The sequence below is a fragment of the Cibotium barometz genome, chromosome 41 (assembly GCF_041138505.1).
Source record: "Cibotium barometz isolate CiBa-2024 chromosome 41, ASM4113850v1, whole genome shotgun sequence".
Classification (NCBI taxonomy): Eukaryota; Viridiplantae; Streptophyta; class Polypodiopsida; order Cyatheales; family Cibotiaceae; genus Cibotium; species Cibotium barometz.
The window spans coordinates 42,896,834-42,917,890 of NC_141086.1; the positions used below are offsets into that span (position 1 = coordinate 42,896,834).

The following is a 21,057-nucleotide window of genomic DNA, read 5'->3' on the forward strand; positions in this document are numbered from 1 at the left end:
CAGAATATCAATACTGCCCCCAACCAGGCATCTCTGAAGCTCCTGCCTCAAGCAGCCACCCACGATAGCGTACATACTACATAGTGTGCACCGCTAAGGCCCTGTACATTCCATGAGATGATCCTCATGGATGACCTGTTGAGGTGGAGGTTGTCTGAGCCATACGGCGGGCCTTCGCAAGCGGCTTGGATGGAGAGTAATCCCCATCCGAGCGGCTACGAATCTGCCCACCCGGTGTGCTGCAAGAGTCTCGGACCAGGCGCCAGTGGCTGTGTCCCATAGTGACTGCCTCCCGGTCGGAGAGAGAAACCTCATGTATGCATACATAGCCAGGGTCTTGCGCTAGGTCTGCCACTATGCGAACCACCAAATGTCGATTCCCGGAGGCATCCGCACTCCCGGTATCAAAGAAATGTGCCAACTCCCAGAGTTGGCCTATCACGTCTGTCATCTCCAAATCGCTCACATGGTGAGAAAACTCAACTGCCTGTGTCTGCAAAATACTAAGAGCGAGATCCATAGTCCACTCCCGGTCACTAGTGCCGCAAAGAGGGAAGGAGAAGGTCGCTGCTGAATGAAGTGCCTCCTCCCCTCGGGCCGGAGGTATCACCACATGAACTCTGATGGGTGCTGGCTCATGGGGGCCCTTCGCTCCAAAAAGGCGTGTAAAGGAGTAGTCGAAAGAGTCCGAGCGCTGTCTAGTGTCGAGACTACTCAGCCAATTGCGGATAGAGGATATCCGTGAAGCATGAATTGGCATGGTAGGTCTCCTCTGCGGTGCACGAGCAAGGTCGGTGCTCAGTGCTCGCCGGACTGCAGGTGAGCGCCAGGGCACTGCCAGTGCCTCCCGGGGAGCTGAGGCGAGCGGAGGGGGAGGAGGGGGGGGAGAAGGGGGTGGGGAAGGAGACACTGGAAATGCGGGAGCGGGAACGGGAGGAGACGAGGGTGGAAGCGAGGCGGGAGGGGGGGACGGGGGAGGGGGGGTGGAGGTGAAGGGGGGGGGGGGTGCTGGTATCTCCTGATCCTCAGTCTGCGCTGGGGTCTCCTCCTGGAGGGGAGCAAAGCTGTTCCTCACTGGAACCCAGTGATGCTGAGGCTGTGTCTGCTGCTGCGTCGGTCTCTGGGCATGCTGCTGTGGCTGTCTCCCTCTACCGCGCCCTTGTCCAGGCTGCCAATCAGAGGTCTCTGTGGGCTGAGTAGGTGTCCCGGAGGCTGCCTGCCGAGCCGCATCTGTGGGCGGGCCATCGGAGGTCTGCTGCTGCTGCGGTGAAGGTCGGGGTCTCCTGCGAGGGCAGGCCTTGGCCAGGTGGCCGACCTGCCTGCATATAAAACACTGGTTCGGGAGCCCCGAAAACTCCACTCTTTGATCGATCCATGCCCCCCCCTATCCTAGGTAACTGAATGACCTTCGGAAGGGAGGAGATGTCAGGAACCAAAACTCTGACGGCCAGCTGCTCTAGCCACCACTGAAGCTGCTGTGGGACCGGTCTCAAGCACTGAGCCCACCAATGATCCTATCCTAGAGAGGAGCGGAAGGTACTCGCGGCGAAGTCCAGGAAAGCAAACTGTGACATGGAATAGGCGCTCTCCCTGCTCGGCCGCTGCTGGGTCGAAACCATGCTGCCAATGTCTGAAGAAGGCCCGAGCGCCCCCGATGTCAAGGGGACTCATGGCTAGGACCTGGGCCATGCTCTGGGCTGTCTCGAACTCAATCTGGTAGTGTCCGCGGCCCAGTAACTGAACGTCCAGGATCTTGCCCACATCTGCAAGAAGGCGGGCCTGGAGAAGATCCATGATCTCCCCTCTGCTGGGGCGAGTGCCAACTATACGGCAAATGGTGGAGTGTGCCTGGAGGCGTTCCACCTCTGCGGCGAGGCTCGCTTCCTCTTCTGGCGAAAAAGAGAGCCTGATGGGGGTATCCTCAGGGGCAGGCGAGGGGGCTGCGGAAGAGTCCCTCTGAGGTGGGGCGGGAGGAACCTCCATCAGAGTCTAAAGCTGAGTCGAGGGCGAAGCGAAGACGGAGGGTCCTGCAAGAACCAAGCTGCACGAAAACGGAGCGGGGAGGGGAAGAGGGGGGAAGGGCGGAAGACAAAAAAGGGGGGAGGGGCAGAAGACAGAGCTTGACGTCACTTTAGGTACGTAGCACCCGTGTCACCAGAGCTTGCACCACTCCAGACGGCAGCCCTCTCTGCTCCTCACCACTCAGGTATGCAGCACCCGTGTCACCAGAGCTTGCACCACTCGGGACGGCAGCCCTCTCTGCTCGTCACTACCCTTCAGGTACACATCACCCTTGTTACTAGAGCTTGCACCACTTGGGACGGCAGCCCTCTCTGCTCCTCACCACTCTTTAGGTATGCAGCACCCTTGTCACTATAGTGTGCACCCTTCAAGTCTTGCAGCACCCTTGTCATCATCAGAGCTTGCTCCACCACCACCACCACCACTCGCGACGGCAGCCCACTTTGCTCTTCATCTACCACCTCAGGTGCAATAGCATTCTTGTCACCAGAGCCTGCATCACCTCATCTTCCGCTGCCACTACCACCTTAGAGTGCCTCTGCATCCACCGACGGGAGCCTTCGACATCGACCACCTCTCAGAGTGCTTTGCCTCACATCTACTCGAGCCTTCGTCACCAGCCGTGCTTTAGCTCCGACATCATCTCTGCTTCTGCATTGGTCTTTCTACTCAGAGTCACCTCACATCAGAGGGCTCTTGTACATATGTTCACTCACCATTATATATATAGACTCACTCACTTATTTCATGTTGTGTTGTTTTGCTCTGATCTCTCGTACATGTTGTCCTTTTGCCCTTACATGGTATTAGAGCTATCGTGAGCAAAGGGATTGAAGACCTCGAGAGCACACAACATGGATCGTCTACCCGCACTCCCGGAGGACCAATTCTTCTCACCCGAAGTTGATTCTCCAAACTCTAATCTGGACCACACAGGGAATGGGGCTTCTTACTTAGTGGAGAGTCCTGTTCAAGATCTTGCTTTGGGAGACGATCAACCATGTACATCCACTCATCTTCATCACCTTTTCCATCACGATTGCCCACTTTGACTTTATCAGATTTTGTTTCCAGAGGGGGATACATTCCTTCTGCGAATGTGTCAATGTGGGACCCTGGAATCCATCATCTTCTCTCATGGTCCCCTTTTTGGACTGAGAGGGGGTGTGTGAAAACAATATTTTTCCCAACCCTGAAAGGGGATTTTTCTGGGTATTTTTTGGTCTTTTTTGGAGATTTTTGTCTTGGCTGCTCACCTACAACTTTTAGGCTAACCGACTAGCAGCTCCCCTCAGTATATATAGCTTAGCCTTGTCATTCTCTTTTGTGTACCACTTCATTGCACATATCCGGTACCATATGTTGCTGTTGCTGCTGCTTCTACCGGGCTCTACACAACATAGCTTCATCCTCCTCGCTTGACATTCAGCACATCAGCGTTTCTGGTCTGGCCACACATGTATCTGACTTCGGATCATGGATGTGGATTTATGGCTGAAATATTATGGATTGGCAATGCATCTACTATACTTGAAGGATATGTTAGTGGTATCAGGTTTATACAGTTGTGGACGTCTTTATAAGACGGAGGGGATGTCACCATTTGGTCCCTTCACGAGTCTTGACCAGTGTTTCACACACTGAGTGGAACCAAGGTGTGAACGAGGATTTTCCACAGAAGAAAGCTAGAGCATTTTACTGGCATGGTTTGGCCAAAAAGATGGCCATACGGCATGAGTAGCATGGGATTTTATTCATCAAAGTGACTTATAATATTTATAAGTTGGTGTGTTCACTTATCATTAATGATGGCTGGACATATTATTGTTTTTGGGCTTGGACAGGTGGACAAAAGGAGGCGCCTAGATGAAACTTGGGCATCAAGCGAGGAAAAGCATAAAAGTTGATATATTTGGGCAAGTTCAGTTATTTTTGGGCCAAAACTTGGAGTACAAGCCAAGGAAAGCATAAAGTGGATATTTTGGGTTGGTTCAGCCACTTTTAGCCAAAAAGGGGAAAAGCACTTCAAAAATAGAGCTAGTTGACTCTATTAAAGTAGGTTTGGGCTATTTCATCATCATGCGCATCCCTCCAGGAGATTTTCTCTCCTCTCTGCTGGCCGACTTGTTCCAAAGATGCTACAGGGCTGGTCGACTTCCTCCATAGATGCTAACAGGGCTAGCCAACTGCAGATTTTATCTCTCTTCTCTGTTGCACTGGCTGTACAGCATATAGCCCTGTCTTCCCTCTTGCGCAAGCCTTACAGAGGCTGTACAACACCCCGTCTTCTCTCTACGCTGATTGTATGCATGGTACAACAGCCATACAGTGGTGCTGCAGCCGTACAGAAGGCGGTACAAGTTTCCACAACAAAGGGCTATTTTTGGCTGTTTTTATGGAGCTATTTTTGGGACACGTTTGAGGTTTTCTTCGGGGGTTGATTTGAGGCCCAGTTTTGGGGCTGATTTGGCACGGAGTTTGGGGCAGCTTTTGGCTCCGTACCAGGCTGATTTAAGGATGGTTTATGAGCTGATTTTTGGGGACTGTTTTGGGACAGTTTTGGACAGCTCCTAGAGATGTTTGTATCTTGGCACTAGATAGATTATCTGGACAAGATTTGTGCTAATGCTGTTACGACCCTGTGTTTTTCCCTCTGGACAACAAGCAGGTGGGCACGGGCACGGGCACGGGCACGGGATGGACAGTGTGGACAGGCATCAGTTTGAATGTGAAAAGAAAACTCATAAGTGTGGCTAGCCCAAGTGTGAAAGGGGACAAAAAGAGATTTATAAGGTTATAAGGTTTTTAAACCTTTGATGGCTAAAAATATTATTATTTATTTTGAAAAGCATGTGTTTTCTTAAACTTTACTTTTGGCGTTTTTGAGAAAAAAAACGCATCACCTCTTTAAAAGGTGAAGGGTGGCGAGCATGAAGGTGGCCGTGTGGTGGTCGCTGTATGGATCTTCAGGGGTGGCCGGATGGTTTACGCAAGTGTATCCCCTAGGGTGCTACTGCTGCCGCCGTCGCCAGGAGCTGCTGCTGCTGCCGCCGTCGCCAAGAGCTGCTGCTGTCGCTATCGAGTGCTGCCGCTGCCGCCGTTGCCGGGCGTTATTGCTGCTGCTGCCGCCGTGTTGCTGCTGGGCGCTGACAAGGGGGCTGAGCGCATGGCTACAGCTAGATGGATTGCTGCCAGCAACATGACACCTAACATGCTATGTGCACGGGCTGCCAGCGACCAGCGACCAGATAGGTGGACAGCCAGGCAAGCGTCAGTTAGGCGGACAGCTAGTTGGGCAGCCAGGTGGACGCGAGGAGTGGGAAGGCGGTGCAGAGGATGGACACACAACAGTGAATTTGTCCAGGTACTGGTGGTCGTGAAGCAGGCTACTTGTATGTGACAGCCAGGCGGGCAGGTTTTCTGCAGCATGGAGCAGACCGCATCACTGAGGCATCTCACAGCCAGACTGGACAGGCTTAGACTAGCATGATGGAAGCGGGTCTATGGGTTTTTGGCATCGTGATTGGATGGTGCATATGTGGATTTATTTGTCATGAAAACAGGACATTGGTCTGTTGAGAAGGAACAGGACTTTGGTATCGAGGATACAAGACTATGGTTTATGGATAGAGGTCTTTGGTTTCGTGTGGAAAGCATGTCTTTGGATTCATGTGAACAGGTTCTAGTTTTCTCGAGGTTACATGCAAGCTGTGATTGTAGGAAGGACATATGGTTTGGTACAGCCCTATTGCTGTTTGGGAAAGGGTTCGTGGGATCCATGGTTGAGATGGAGAAGACCTTTTCAAGCAGGAAGGTGTCGTACAGGTGTGCCTTCTCTATGGAATGGTTTGCTGTGATAACGAGAGTTTTTATTTGGAAGCCGTGGGTGAAAAGCTAAAAGGGATCCTATTGGTAAAGGATTCGACAAGTTGTGCTTTGTACTCATTTTTGATCAAGTACAGAAATACCGCAAGGGGTGCCACTGCGTTTTGGGGCCAATCGGCATCCTTGTACTATTTGCAGGAGCATTCTATGTTTGTTTTCCTTTTCTAGGTTCTCATGGGTGATGAAGTGTTTTGTGTGCGAGTGTTTGTTCCACCACTCGTCAGGTTTCTGAAGGCCGGTTTCAAATGCTTTGTAGGAAAATCCGGTGCTGTTTGCACCCGCACCTTGGTATCTTGTAAAAACTTCTGTGTGAATAAAGAAGTTCCTATGGGGAGCCGGCCGTTCTGGCTCAATGCGGTGTTTTTATATTTATATGGTTCTTCCACTGTGTTTTTCATGCTCTGTTTGATATTTGAAGTGTACATCGTCTATTACCGTTCCGAGTCCCCTACCTATTTGTGATAGTATCTGCTACATTTGGAGTTTTCTTGTAATAGTTCCAAACATTTGGCAATTGGATTTAGTCCCTTTATGTTGATGTATGGATTTCAGCCTAGATCTCCTATGGCCGTAGGGCTAGAGAAGGAGAAGATGCAACTCGTGCGAGATTTTATCCAGGATATGCTCAAAGTAGCATGGGATAGCGTTCGTAGCGCACAAGATCGTGTGAAGGCTTATGTGGATAAAAACCGCAGGCAGGTAACCTTTTTCATTGAAAAAGGTGATCGAGTCTTTTTGAAAGTCTCCGCAAAGTCGGAGACTCTCAAAACGGGAAAGTGTCAAAAACTTTACCGAGGTATATTGTGGTCCATTCACTATCCTTAAAAGGATTGGTAGTGTGGCTTACAAACTCAAGTTGCCGGAGAGCTCTCAAGTGCATCCAATTTTTCATTTTAGTAGACTATGAAAAACTGTGGATCAACAGGATAACGTGGTTAGTCCCGAGGTTTTCGTTGAATTCATAGAACCTCCATCACTTCCACACGAACCAGAAAAGTTTCTTGAGTTTGGAAATTGGAACACGAGGCATAACGTGTATGGAGAGGCACTTGTTAAGTGAAAGGATAGGTCGGAGGACTCAGGAGGCCTCAACATGGGAACGATTAAGTACGCTTACCCAAAGATTTCGCCAGTTTGTTTTCGCGGACGAAAGAGTAATGTTACATAGCGTGTAATATGCTTATGGCTCGACCACTAGCGGAGTCCGGGTGCATTGGAGTATGACCAGCGTGGGCTGGTGGGGTTCAGGGGTGAGACGTCTAGCGGTCGGAGAGTCGGTGTTGCCGTAGAGCGGGATGGCTGGGTGACCAGGTTGCTGGAGGGCCGACCATGTGTGAAAGACGAGGCAGGCCTACACATGACTAGGGGGTGTGTGTTTGTACACACCTTATCTCTTTGGATGGGTGATGAACAAGGGGCCAATCAGTCTTTCTTCTCTCATCCTACAGTTTGCAGGAGAGACGGAGAGGGTCACCTTCATGAGGAAGAGGGTCATACTACGAGGTTTACAGGGAGCTCCTATTTTCTTGGATGATGATCTCACGAGGATGCAGCTTGAGCATAGGAGAGCTTGCATGCCACGAGTCTTACACGCGAGGAGAGAAGGCAAGAAGGCCTTCTAACGAGATGGTCGGGTCATCATTGATGGCTGGCCCATGGATTAGCGGTTTGGGGCCTATGGGACACAGACCAGGCCAGTGACAGAGATACACATGGCAGTATGGAACTGTAATGCTTCACTATGGGTGCAGCCTCGACGACTGGAGCATGTTATGGTGGGGAGAGACATCATACTTTTGACAGAGACACATCAGAGCCCAGAGAGAGGGCTACCTCGAGTAGAGGGATTCCAGTGGGAGTCAGCATACAGGAGGACCACACGCCAGGGTACCTTGAGAGGGTCGGGGGGAGTAGCTGTTCGTTTCAGACGGGAGCTACAGGGGAGACTGAGAGTGGTAGCACAGGATCCAGAGGCCAGATACATGTGGATCAGCTTACAACTCTCACAGGACAGGGTTATATACATAGCTCTATGTTACTTTTCTCCATCAGGATCCTCCTATGTCATTACAGAGGACATGCCACAGGAGGAGGAGACAGGAGCCTCGCCATACACTTGTCTGTCAGAGGAGATTATGCATTATTCTACACTAGGGGAAGTATTTCTTACGGGCGACTTCAATGCCCACACACAGAGCAGACAGTGTGAGGTGTATGACTATGATGACATGGAGATCCTCCACCCTGTGGATCCAGAGGAGATAGCGTCTGGTCGGGCATCAGAGGACACTGGATCAGACAGAGGACATTATGGGAACCACTTACTAGAGTTGGGAGCCAGGCATCGTCTGGTTATTTATAACGGGATGCTACAGTGGCCGAGATCAGGAGGGCTGACATGCTTCCCACATGGGGGTCATACACGGACCGGAGGCACGGTGGTAGACTACATTATGGGGTCTTTGGAAGCATCACAGCTTGTCACCTCATTCTCCATTCCACATCGTCCTATTGGGGCAGATCATACATACTTGGCATTTTCACTAGCCGGATCACAAGTATCACCAGCCCCCCACATACCGACGCCACACACTACCATCTACTTCACACATGACATGGCAGACATATACACTGGCAGAGTAGAGGATGGGCTCCTACTCATGGATCCCCTGGCACCTATGGATACCATTACAGCCTAGCTGGCATCACTCCTACACACGGCTGCATTACAGAGCTTCCCACATCGTGTCCACTCAGGAGAGCCTGCGAGATCTGGGACTATGCCCCAGAACAGATGGTATGATGACGAGTGCAGAGCCCTATACTCACGGCTCCGCATACAGAGAGCCTTGGGAGCCATCACAGAGCAGGAGTCGAGGAGAGAGATGAGGAGACTTACTCGCCGCTAAAGGCGGGCCTTCGCAGAGATACAGGAGCTAGAGATCTTTCATTTCTTCATGAGTAGAGATAGCCCTGTCTCATGGTGGCACTTCAGAGAGCCCCGGACACCGACACCTATTGCAGACCCACAGACATGGCACACATATGCAGAGGGCCTATACCACGCCCCACAGCAGCCACCTATACCTCAGCCACAGGAGCCTCAACCTACCACAGCTAGCTTCTTTACCCACTCGATGGTACAGGAAGCTATCCGCCGCCTACAGCATGGACAGGCCGCCGACCATGTGGGCCTACAGGGTGAGCATCTCATATATGCAGTAGATTCTTTGGCTCCTTTTCTTGCACACCTGTTTAACAGGGCAAGCAGAGGGTTTGCCTGCGGAGTGGACGATGCACACCATTGTGCCGATTCACAAAACAGGGGAGATGCTCGATCCGAGCAACTACAAGATGGTTATGGTTGGCCACGTGCTGGCCAAACTCTATGGTGCAGTGTTGGAGCAAGAGCTTAGCTTATATGCTGAGCGAGCAGGTTTACGCTCATCAGGGCGGCAGGCAGGCTTCAGGAGAGCTCTCTACACTGACCAGAGTGAGGAAGAGAAAGCTATATTGCTGCTTTGTGGATTTCTGCAAGGCATTTGACACTGTACCATGAGAGAGGCTCTTTCAGCGCCTGCAGTCATGGGGCATCTATGCATTATATGAGCAGGTTTTTGGGCGAGTCAGATGTCCAGGAGGTATGTCCGAGACTATTGCTAGCACCATTGGTGTGAAGCAAGGATGCCCATTTTCCCCCACGCTATTTGGGTTATACATTGATGAGGTGGCTGACTTCATTACACGGGGAGGCGGAGATGGAGTTGATTTAGGAGATTCATTCTAGACATACAGCGCCACAGAGAGACATCATTACAGGCTCAGACAGCTCTAGAGGGGGGACGACAGACACAGATTACTACATTTTTTCAGAGATCCATCCCACTCCCAGCCCCTACACGACAGGGAATTACTATCCAGACACTCACAGCCCGCAGGAGACAGAGGACACCTGGCTTTCGGACACCACGCCTATACCAGAGAGAGATGACAGAGATCAGAGCTCAGTTTCACAGAGAGGGTGCGTAGCGATTGGCTCGCTTCAGAGCACACCTAGGCATGTTCTTCAGGGAGCTGTGGACACCCCCTTCATTGATGTATACCATTTTATACCCCCAGTGTGGTACAGGATGGAGCTAGCTTGTATACTCCATGCATATAGCTTTGCATTCTCCTAGTAATAGAGCTCCATCCCCTCCACCACTCATTGTACTTATTGCACACCCAGATTCAGCTTTTTAGTTCAGTACTTTTTCATTTTGTTGGGATGACAGAGGATACCCCATACAGGTACACCGATTTGTCTCAACACCTGGCTTTCGGACACTTTCCCTATACCAGAGAGAGATGACAGAGATCGGAGCTCAGTTTCACAGAGAGGGTGCGTAGCGATTGGCTCGCTTCAGAGCACACCCAGGCATGTTCTTCAGGGAGCTGTGGACACCCCCTTCATTGATGTATACCATTTTATACCCCCAGTGTGGTACAGGATGGAGCTAGCTAGGGTGCATGTCATGATTGTATACTCCATGCATATAGCTTTGCATTCTCCTAGTAGTAGAGCTCCATCCCCTCCACCACTCATTGTACTTATTGCACACCCAGATTCAGCTTTTTAGTTCAGTACTTTTTCATTTTGTTGGGATGACAGAGGATACCCCATACAGGTACACCGATTTGTCTCATAGGCCGAGTTCGGTCTTTTGGAAGACGTTAATAAAATCTTTCTTTCTTTCTCTCTCTCTCTCTCTCTCTCTCATCTGGGAAGCTATGGAAACTTGGAGCAGCAAAGCCATGGGCTGGTGTGACAGAGAGCATCCAAGAAAGGGCTATACATAGGAGCAGCCATACATGCTCAATGTGTCAATGTTTGGGCACAGAGGTGTAGACACAGGCCAGCCAGACCATTTCAAGATGTGGACGGGCAAATAGTGTAGGCAGCAGGCCAGCAAGTTTGGAATCGCAATCTGCGTGTAACCGGTTTGACAATTGCTCATGTTGAAGTACTTTTATGCATGTAATTTTGCACTATTTTACCTTAATTGTGCATGATGGATACAGCCTGAAATTATATTGTGCATGTCATTTTATATTGGAGCCTTTTTGTCTTACAGTAAGTTCATTTTTGTAGCTTTGACAAGGAGGATGAGGATGAGTTGGAACAGTCAATGCTGGGATTGCAAAGCCATTGGGATGCCGCTTATGCAGAGGAACTTACAAACTTCCATGAGCATGGAGATGCGGGGGAGGTTTGGTGAGACCTTAGATCTACTGCATGGCGAAGGAACAGGGTTGAAGTATTATCAATTAAGAGTATAACTATTGAAGGTATGCTACTTGAATAAAGCAATGCTAGATGCTTATGTATATAATTAATAACTTCTTACAGGTTTGGGGAAGGAGTTATGGAGACCATGGCTGCATGGACGGCAAAAATATGCACTAGTGTTGCAGCAGGACTTTCTGCAGATAACTTGGATAATTTTTCTTTGCTGTCAATCGTGGACTTGGATATCTTTTCAGAAGCTCGGATGGTCACCGAATTGTCCGGTTGGAATGTATTAGATATCGGCACGGGCAATGGAGTTTTGCTGCATGCTTTAGCAAAACAGGGGTAATTTTCATCCCTTGTAAAATTTCTCGCTTAAGTTATGTATTTGTGCATAGCTGCATTTGTATTACCTTTGATGGCAAAAAATCATATCTTGGTGTCATCGTGGCGTGAGCCATATGAGTTTAAAAAATTGGAGCATTGCTGCTGACATGTGCTCTAGTATATGGCCCAAAAAATCATATCTTGGTGTCATCATGGCGTGAGGCATATGAGTTTTAAAAATTGGAGCATTGCTGCTGACATGTGCTTTAGTATATGGCCCAAGTATAGTTAATATTTGGGAGTGGCAGGAGGCCTGAAAATAAGCACATCCCTATGCGTACAATGTTCTCTTCTTTCAAAATTTGAAGGGGAAGAGGGGGCATGATAGAAGATGAAGGGACATTGCCTACAAGCCAAAACTAAAATATTTAAGCCCCAGTTTTACTTAAGGTGTGATGGTTTACATATGAGGATTTGTGTTTTAGTAATCTGTATTTCTGTAATGTGTGTGTGAAGTGGCAAGCTGGAAGATTGAGGATAGTGAGGATCTGTGGCATTGCATAGGGCTAGAGAAGGGTGTCCAACAGTGGTTCACTCTGTCGAAACTTTAAACCAGAAAAGGCCGAAGAAGATCAGTAACACAATGCTGGAGACCCCCCCCTCCCCCTCTCTCCGGCTGCCGTGCGCGCTTTTTCTGTCCAACATCTGTGCTTCCCTCCTGCCTTTGCTCACACCCTCCCCTCCCCTCCCCCTCTCTGGCTGCCGTGCGCGCTTTTTCTGTCCAACATCTGTGCTTCCCTCCTGCCTTTGCTCACACCCGCATGGAGCCTCCTTTCCCACCTTTATCCTCACCTTCTCTTTTCTCCTCCACTCGCAGCACTGTGTCCCACCTCCATGTCGCTTTTGTGCTCAGTCTGTTTCTGTCCTCTCGCCTTCCTCTCGCCTGCCCTCCCCCAAGTTCCATTCTTCTTGTCTGGATCGTTAGTTGCCACTTTTTATTTGGTTTTTAGAGTGAAGCAACACCCCCCGCACACGCACACGCACACGCCCCCGCCCCCGCCCCCCCCCCCCCCCCCAAAAAAAAAAAAAAAACTCCGACTCTCCATGCAGCTGCTCCATCATCCCTGACCAAGGCCACCCTCAAGTACTGCTTCTTCCAGAACTGGACCTCCATCTCCTGTCATCCTCAGTAGCCTCTTTGACCCCTCACCCTCATTTGCAGATTTGCTGGCAGCAAACCTGCCAGAGGGCAGATTCAGCATCTCCTACAAGCTGCCTTAGCTAGCGAGCATCTTTAGCAATGACTATATTTGGATTGAATTTGATTTGGCTGCCTTCTCGGATCAAGTCCTGCAGCAGAGCGCCATTGTGGTACGTAGTGGACATGCTTATTTTACTTGATAGCACCCAACTTCGCCTCCATGGTCGACTTTTGAGTTATAGTCAGCTTTCCCAGCCTTCCCAAAGAGTACATACTACAACGAGCTCCTTATGGCAATGTGGGGTCACCTTGTACAGGTGATAAGAGTCGGCTTCTAATCAGTTGTCCACAACTGAAAAAGCGTCCATATATGCAATAAGGAGATCCGAGTACTCCTTAAAATAATCTTCATCAGCCCACTTCCCATCAAGTGCTGGGTAGTTTTTGAATTTAGCTAGATGTCTACGAACAAGCTTGCCACGAGGCGCTTTTCGTTCTTTGTGAAAGACAATCTGCTTAGGTTGTAGGATTTCTTCCAATTCATCAATCTGAGGTTGGTCCTCTACTACTGGTTCCACAGGATCAGGTTCAACATACGGCTTCAAGAGACTGACATGAAATGCATTATGTATCCGCCAATGATCTGGTAACACCAATCGAAAAGCTACCACATTGATCTTCTGCAAGATCTCGAATGGTCCATAATACTTGCAAGATAGTTTGGGATACATTTTCTCTTTGCCCGTCTTCTTACCGAGGTGAGATTTTTTGGAATTTCAATAAAACCCAATCACCCTTATACTGCAACTATTGTCGATGTTTATCTCCAGCTTTCTTTTACTTTTCCTGGGATCTCTATATGGTTGTCATGACCTGTGAAAAGGCAGTGTCTAGATCCCTGACATGCTCATCTGTTGCAAATATTTCAACCTTTGTGCGCAGGATAGGAGGCAAAACAACTTTGTTGTAAACAAATTCAAAGGGTGCATTTCTTGTAGAAGTATGCACTGTATTGTTGTAGGCGAACTTAACAAGTGGTAGATACTTCTCTCAGTTTGACTTGCGGTCGAGACATAAGATTTCAGCAAATCAAGCATTGCCGAATTTGCAATTTCACTCTGCCGATCCGTCTGTGGATGATATGCGGAAGAGAAATTCAGCTTGGTGCTCATATTATCAAATAAAGCGCGCCAAAAGAGACTAGTGGTGCGAGGATCACGGTCCCCCACAATTGTCTTTGGCATGCCATGATGCTTGAAGATTTGGGCCAAAAATATCTTTGCCATATGCTCTAGCTTTATGGTCTTCTGCACTAGAATGAAATGTGCTTGTTTATTGAACCTATCCACAATAGTCCAAATAGCATCATTCCCTTGCTGCATTTTTGGAAGATCCATGATAAAATCCATGGCGATATTTTTCTAAGGTTGATTCAAAATCGGTAATGGTTGAAGCTGCTTGTCAAATTTGAACTTCTGGCAAACCAAACATTGAGGTACATAATCATCAATGTCTTCACGCATCTGAGGCCAAAAGAAATACTTCTCCAAAGTCTGCATAGTGGCAAGAATTCCTCTATGGCTTGCATAAGGTGGTATATGGCATTCTCCTAACACTTTTTGCCTTAAGTTTTTATGTACACAGGCGGCAGTGGTTGTGTATCATCAAATATCCATCACGTATGGAATAATTCGGGGCTGAATTACCCTATTGTAAATCATCATCATTTGTGTGATGGGCATTAGGCATCACACATATCTGAGAGATCTTGATGATAGGCCACGGTAATGGCATGAACATGAGGCCTTCGGGAAAGCGCATCAGCCACTACATTTGTAACTATTTGACCATCCTAGCGCATTTCACATGATGGAACCCTTGCCCGCACACCAGATAGGTGGAAGAAGGCATGGAGACAAGGACCATAAGGTTCGCTCAAGAAAAAGCACCAGTCTTGGTTAAAAAGCAGGAAAAAGAAGAAAGTCAAACTGGATTGATTGCGACCTAGGAGCACCACTGGCAAGAGGAGACTGCGTCGGACCAAAAAGCTAAAAGCCACTTTTTCAAAAAGTAGCTCCAAGGCCAAAAAGCAAGGCCTTGAAGTTAGAAAAGAAAAGTTAAAGAACTTTGACAAAAGTTGAGTAATAATAAATATTTTATTAATTAAAAAGCAAAAGGAAAAAGCAAAGGGTAAAAAGACCAAAAGCAAAGTAAAAGAAGAAAGCAAAGCAAAAACATTGCTTTTGACAAAAAGCAGGGATCTCCTCAGGTATAAAAAGGCTTGAACCTCTCTTGTAGAATTAGGAATGAGATCGTGGAGTATCTGAAAATCATCTTCATTATCATCTTTGTTATCAAAGCCATGGAAGTGTGAAGACCATCGATCAAGGCTTGGGGATTTACATCATCAATGTCATCATCTCACCGGCCACCTTTGTATAGCTGCTGCAACCCTTGACTGTTGTTGAACTCCTCCTTTTTTCACCGCCTGTATCTTCTTGCGCCAGCCACCTTTTGCCAAACGCTAGCCAGCTAAGCGCCAGTCATCAGCGCAGCGCTCAGTCTTGCCAGCACTCAGCACTGCCAGCTAGCTAGGTAGTGGTCCACAAATTCGTCAGTAGCCTCTATGTCGCCGGCACCAGAGTTGCTATTGCCGCCTTCATCATCAGGGTTTTGACAAACATCATTGCCAAACAACAGGAGCTCTATCATCTCCTATCGTACAGTTGTCTATTGTGTTGCTATTTGGGTCTAGTTTTTACTCAGTTACACGACCTATTTGGGTTTGTCTTTCTGTTAGTTTGAGCACCAACTCTACAAGTTGACCACCTTGAGCTCTGTCATGATTTCGGGCCGCTTGTGTATCAAGTTTACTTGGATTTAGACTTGGATGTGGACTTGGATTTGGATTTGGATCTAGACTAGGATTTGGACTTGGACATGGATTCATTTTGGATGTTGGATCTAGTACTAGTTCATCGAGAGATTCTTGTGGGTCATCCCTGTGATGTGCACGGCATCAAATATCTCATGCCTTGACACCGATTTTGACTTGGGATTCTACATCGACATATTTGTTTGCTTTTGTATTCATTGTTGTATTGATCGTGGCCAGTGTGCCTGTGGATTGTTTCCTTAATAAATTACTGAAAGGGAGCGGGGTTTGTTCTCCGTTCAGTGTGGTGTATTGTGCAAAGATCCCCAATCCCTTTTGTGTCTCCCCCTCTCTGTATATCTTTATCTCTTGGATATGTGCTTGACACGGCACACCCCGTGGATATGTGCTTGACACGGCACACCCCGCTGGGCTTACACATTCTTCTTTCCGGGAGCGTGTAAAATCTGAAAATGAAACATAGAGAGGAAATTTGTCCATCTCATATGCTTTTCAGACAACTTCGTTTGCGTAAGAAAGTACCAAAGTATTGATGATGTGTCTTAACGGTAAATTCAGCTCCCAACTAATAATGCTTCCACATCGTGAGCGCATGAATCACTACAAAAAGCTCTCTCTCATAAACCTGCAATTGAAGTTCCACGTGTTATAACCGACGGCTTTCGCATGCTATAGCATGTCCTTCCTGGTTCAATATTGCACCAATATAATCTCCACATGCATCACAGTCAACGAAGAACGGTTTATGCAAGTTTGGCACAATCAAAACCGGTCCAGACATGATGGCTTGCTTTAAATCATAAAAAGCCTTCTTTTGTGAAATACAGCCTTTTTCCAGATCATGTAACGGCGAAGCAATTTCAGCAAAGTGCTTAATAAATCAATGGTAATACGAGCATAATACCAAGAAACTTCAGATTTCATGAACCATCTGTAACTTTGGCCAATCCTTGGTTGCCTGCAATTTGGCTGGATCCATGCGTGCCCTTCCTTTGATACCACGTGACCAAGATAGTGGATTTTTGATAGAAAGAATTCACTTGTCTTACCATTAATGTAGAGCTTGTGACTATGAAGCTCTTCGAACACAACAGCCAAGTGCTCTTGATGCTTTTCCTCATCTGAACAATAAGGAGAATAGCTGGGTTGTATCAATCCTTTCTCAAGTAAGTCATTTACTTGCGCCATAATCTCTTCTTAATGACTAGCACTTACCCTGTATGGAGACTGATTGGATGGTGTGCTACTAGGTATCACATCAATACGGTGATCTTCAGGACGCTTAGGTGGTAACTCACCAAGCAATGCATCTCGAAAACAATCACTATAGCAATGTAAGAAATCTACTCACTCTCAAGTTAGTCGATCAACATTCACTCTTTCATGCCTAGCACTCTCTTACAAAAACCAAGTAAGAACAAGTTGATTTCTTTATTACGACCTGTACATGACTGACAATAGGTATGGTACTTCTTGGTGTACCAATATCTATAACAATCTCTCTTTCTCTATGCATGAAATTGATCTTCTTTATTTTGTATGATTTCTTTGGCTCCATGTAGGCATATGCTCACTTATGGTAGTGCTATGTGTGAACAGGGCTTAACCAAGGGCACTTTTTCCCATGTGGTTTTTTCCCTTGGATATCAAGTGTGAAAGGACACTCTAACATATAATATTTTGTACTTCTATATTATATGGATGTGGCACGCATGCAAGGGTTGACTTGCATTTTGTGGATACCACACTTTTGGCTCTCTCTCTCTCTCTCTCTCATTTTCTGTGTGTGAGCTTCTCCATCCTGCACCTAACCCTAATTTGCAGGTTTGTGTGTGTGTGTGTGAGTCCAACACCAACAATTGGTATCAGAGCTGGGAGCTGGCCCTGGAGTTCTGCCCCTTGAAAAGCTGCAGCAAGCCTGCGAAATTCCGTCGCTTGTTGCAAAGCTTTGTTCTGTCGCTGACGACTCCAGCCCATTCCGGCCTCCCGATGGCTTGCCTGCGACCTCCGTGCTTCCCCTGCGCCTATCGCCTCTGCTTGGTCTGTCTGCTCTGCACCTACCGCCTCCGCCTGGCCCGCCTGACCTACGTGGACCTCGTGTGCTCCTCCGCGTCAACTGTGCAGCTCCGTGTGCTCCTCCTCGTCAACTGTGCAGCTCCGGCAACTCTCTCTGCACGCCTGCGCCGCCTGGCTGCTGGCCCGTCAACATCTGCACGCCTGCGCCTAGCTGCTGGCCCGTCAACGTATGCGCTTGTGTGCTCCCCGCCTAACACCTGCTTTACATGCCTACAGGTATTCTTTGTACACATTTTTATTCAAATACAAATACAAATTTTGCAGCCATTTCAGGGCAGGGCAGATTAAACAAAATTCTGGGGATTTGTCAGAAGTTGCCCTCCGCCAGAAAAATTGCAGGTGGTGCCATTCACTTTGTTTGGTTTGGAATTTGGGGGTTTTCAAAATTGAGGTCAAAATCAGCAAATTGAACCTCTTTCAGTTGCAGAAAATTGGGGCTTTTGTGAAAATTGGCCAATTAAATGCACATTGAAGCGATTGGAGTGCATAAAAATTAGGGATTTTCAGATTGGAGCATGTAATTGAGCATTACAGCTGTGATTTGTCGTGTATGTATACACATTGTGTGTAATTGGACAATTTGGTGCAGGTTTACACTTGCTTTGGTTTGCAGGCATACATTTACACAGGACATTTGGTTGCCTGGCAGTGCACATTGGTGCTTGGTTTGCTTGCAGGTATATTTTGTTGACATCGCACATAATGCTACAGATGTATTTGGTGTGCTCACCCAGGAGGACAAGTTGGATGGATCTAACTACTTCCTCTGGAGTTTCATGATCCGTAATTTGCTGGTAGCCAAAGGGCTTTGGGGCATCGTGTGTGGTGATGACACACGCCCACTTACCATACAGCCAGCCACGCCTCAAAGGGGAGGTGATCAAAGAGCTCCTGATGTAGAACCTGCTCCCACACAAGAGCAGAAGAGATGGGACTCTAGAGATGCACAGGCCATGTCATTGATAGCCCTTTCAGTGAAAAGGACTATTATTCCGCACATTCGTTCTTGCAAGACATCGAAGCTTACATGGGACACATTGGAAGCAATGTATCAGGTACGCAACGAAGCAAGAGTTGCCTACTTGAAGAGGCAATTGGATCTTCTTTCTATGGATGAGGTTGACTCCATGGCAGATCATCTCACCAAAGTGAAAGATTTGCAGGAACAATTGCTCAACATTGATGAGGTTATCCCAGACAGACAGATGGTCACCAACACTCTTCATTCTTTACCACCTTTCTACTTAGGCTTTCACACCTCTCTCAACCTCTCAATGAGAGGAGGTGGTGATCCTGTCACTTTTGAAGAGCTGGTGGGTTTACTCTTGCAGGAGGAGCAAACAAGAGCAAACTTATCGAGTAACCGTGGTGGAGACAAGGCATTTACAGCCAAGGATAAGGGTAAAGCAAAGAGCTTTAAGCATGGGGGACAACAGTCTAGCAAGGTTGGTCATGGACAGCCCTCTTCTGGTGGTGAAAAGTTTGACAAAGGGGATGCAAACAAGCCCAAAAAGAAGGGCAAATGTCACTACTGCCATAAGCCTGGACACTACATCAGTGAATGTAGGAAGCGGATTGCAAAAGAGAAAAGGAAAGAAGCAGGCAATGCAGTAGCAGACTCTTTTGATGACAAAGCACAGCAATGCAGTAGCAGACTCTTTTGATGACAAAGCACAGCAATCAGCTAATGTAATCCAGGAAGAGTACACTTTTTTGGTCACATGCACTAGTCGCACACCAAGTGCTTCAGACACTGATATGTCTTGCATTGCATCTGACAGACAGAATGCATCATGGTATTTTGATAGTGGTGCTTCGAGCCACATCACTTCATGCAAAGATGTATTTCAGCACTTGGTTTATGCTTCAAATGGCCGCACTGTATCATGTGCAGATCATACCACATATCCAGTAAAGGGAATTAGCAATGTCATACTTATTGCAGCCAATGGTGCCAATATATGTATGAAAAATGTATTGTATGTTCCAGGGATAAAGAAAAATCTGCTCTCCGTCTCAGCCATAAACGACCAAGGTTTAAAGGTTGAATTTGAAGATGGGAAGTGTTTGGTAAAAGACCCATCAAAGGGTTATGAAATAGTCACTTCTGGAACACGATACAAAGGCTTGTATAAGCTTGCAGCTATGACAAGCGTACTTATGATGCAAATACAGTGGCTGCCCACAATCCTGCTATGCATGATGCAGAGCTACGGCATGCTCGTTTTGGGCATGTAAATTTTCGGAGTTTGATGCTTTTGCAGAAGCATCATATGGTTGATAATATGCCGCCTCTTGAGTCTCCACCAAGACATGTATGTGAGGGGTGTATTTTGGGAAAGATGCAACGAAAACCATTCCCCAAAGATGGAGCTGTTAGAGTTGAAAGTAAATTACAGCTCATACATAGTGATGTATGTGGTCCGATGCGGACACCATCCATAGGGGGGCATCTTTACCTTCGTCACATTCATTGATGACTACTCCAGGTTTGCTTGGGCTTACCCCTTGAAAGCGAAAGCAGATGTGTTTACATGCTTTCGACACTTTGTAGCAATGGCTGAAAATATGTGTGGATGTAAAGTCCAAACACTCCGCTCAGATAGAGGTGGAGAATACATGTCAAATGCATTCAAGGATTATATGCTTCAAAAGGGCATCAAACACCAATGTACTGTGCCTTATACACCGCAGCAGAATGGTGTAGCTGAAAGGAAAAATAGATCTCTCATGGAGATGGCAAGATGCATGGTGAAAGCACAAAAGTTGCCTCACAAATTTTGGATTGAAGCTATAATGTGTGCAACTCATGTGTTGAACAGGTGTTCAACAAAAACTTTGAAAACCATAACACCATTTGAGGCTTGGTATAGCCGAAAGCCAACAGTGGACTATATGCGTACATTTGGGTGTTTGGCATATGCACATGTGCCAGAACAACTCCGAACAAAGCTAGATGACAAAGTAATGAAATGCATTTTTGTGGGCTATAGCAATGAGAGCAAAGGATACCGTCTTTATAATCCAACTACACGAAGGATTTTTGTCAGTAGAGATGTGGTATTTGCTGAAAATTCAGAACAGCCCATGTACACCTTGTATAAAAGCAATGATACAGACATACAGGACATGTTTGATGGACTTTTACCCATTGCAATTAGGGGGGATTCAGATCAGCCAGCCCCTACACAAGAAAATCCTCATGTAGAACATGTGGAACAGCCAGCCATTCAGCCCCCTTCTATGGAAGAAGTGGAAGATCTTGTCAGGGAAGAGCAAACAGCCATAGACACAGCCAAGTCAGTGCTAAGATGGTTGCTGAAAACTTTGCAAGAAAGCAAACTTGTAGCTCCACTCACATGTAGAACAAGGGCTAGTTCC

At 47.4% G+C, this 21,057-nt stretch overlaps 1 protein-coding gene across 1 annotated transcript in view; it reads left to right on the forward strand.

Moving 5' to 3' along the window:
* The window catches only part of LOC147614965 (uncharacterized), a 59,514-nt gene that overhangs the window by 27,435 nt on the left and 11,022 nt on the right, over positions 1 to 21,057 (forward strand). Inside the window, exons 3-4 of the mRNA XM_086780261.1 lie at positions 11,039 to 11,161; positions 11,297 to 11,521. Of these exons, the coding sequence (XP_086636387.1) occupies positions 11,039 to 11,161; positions 11,297 to 11,521 (348 nt within the window). The remainder of the gene's footprint in view (positions 1 to 11,038; positions 11,162 to 11,296; positions 11,522 to 21,057) is intronic.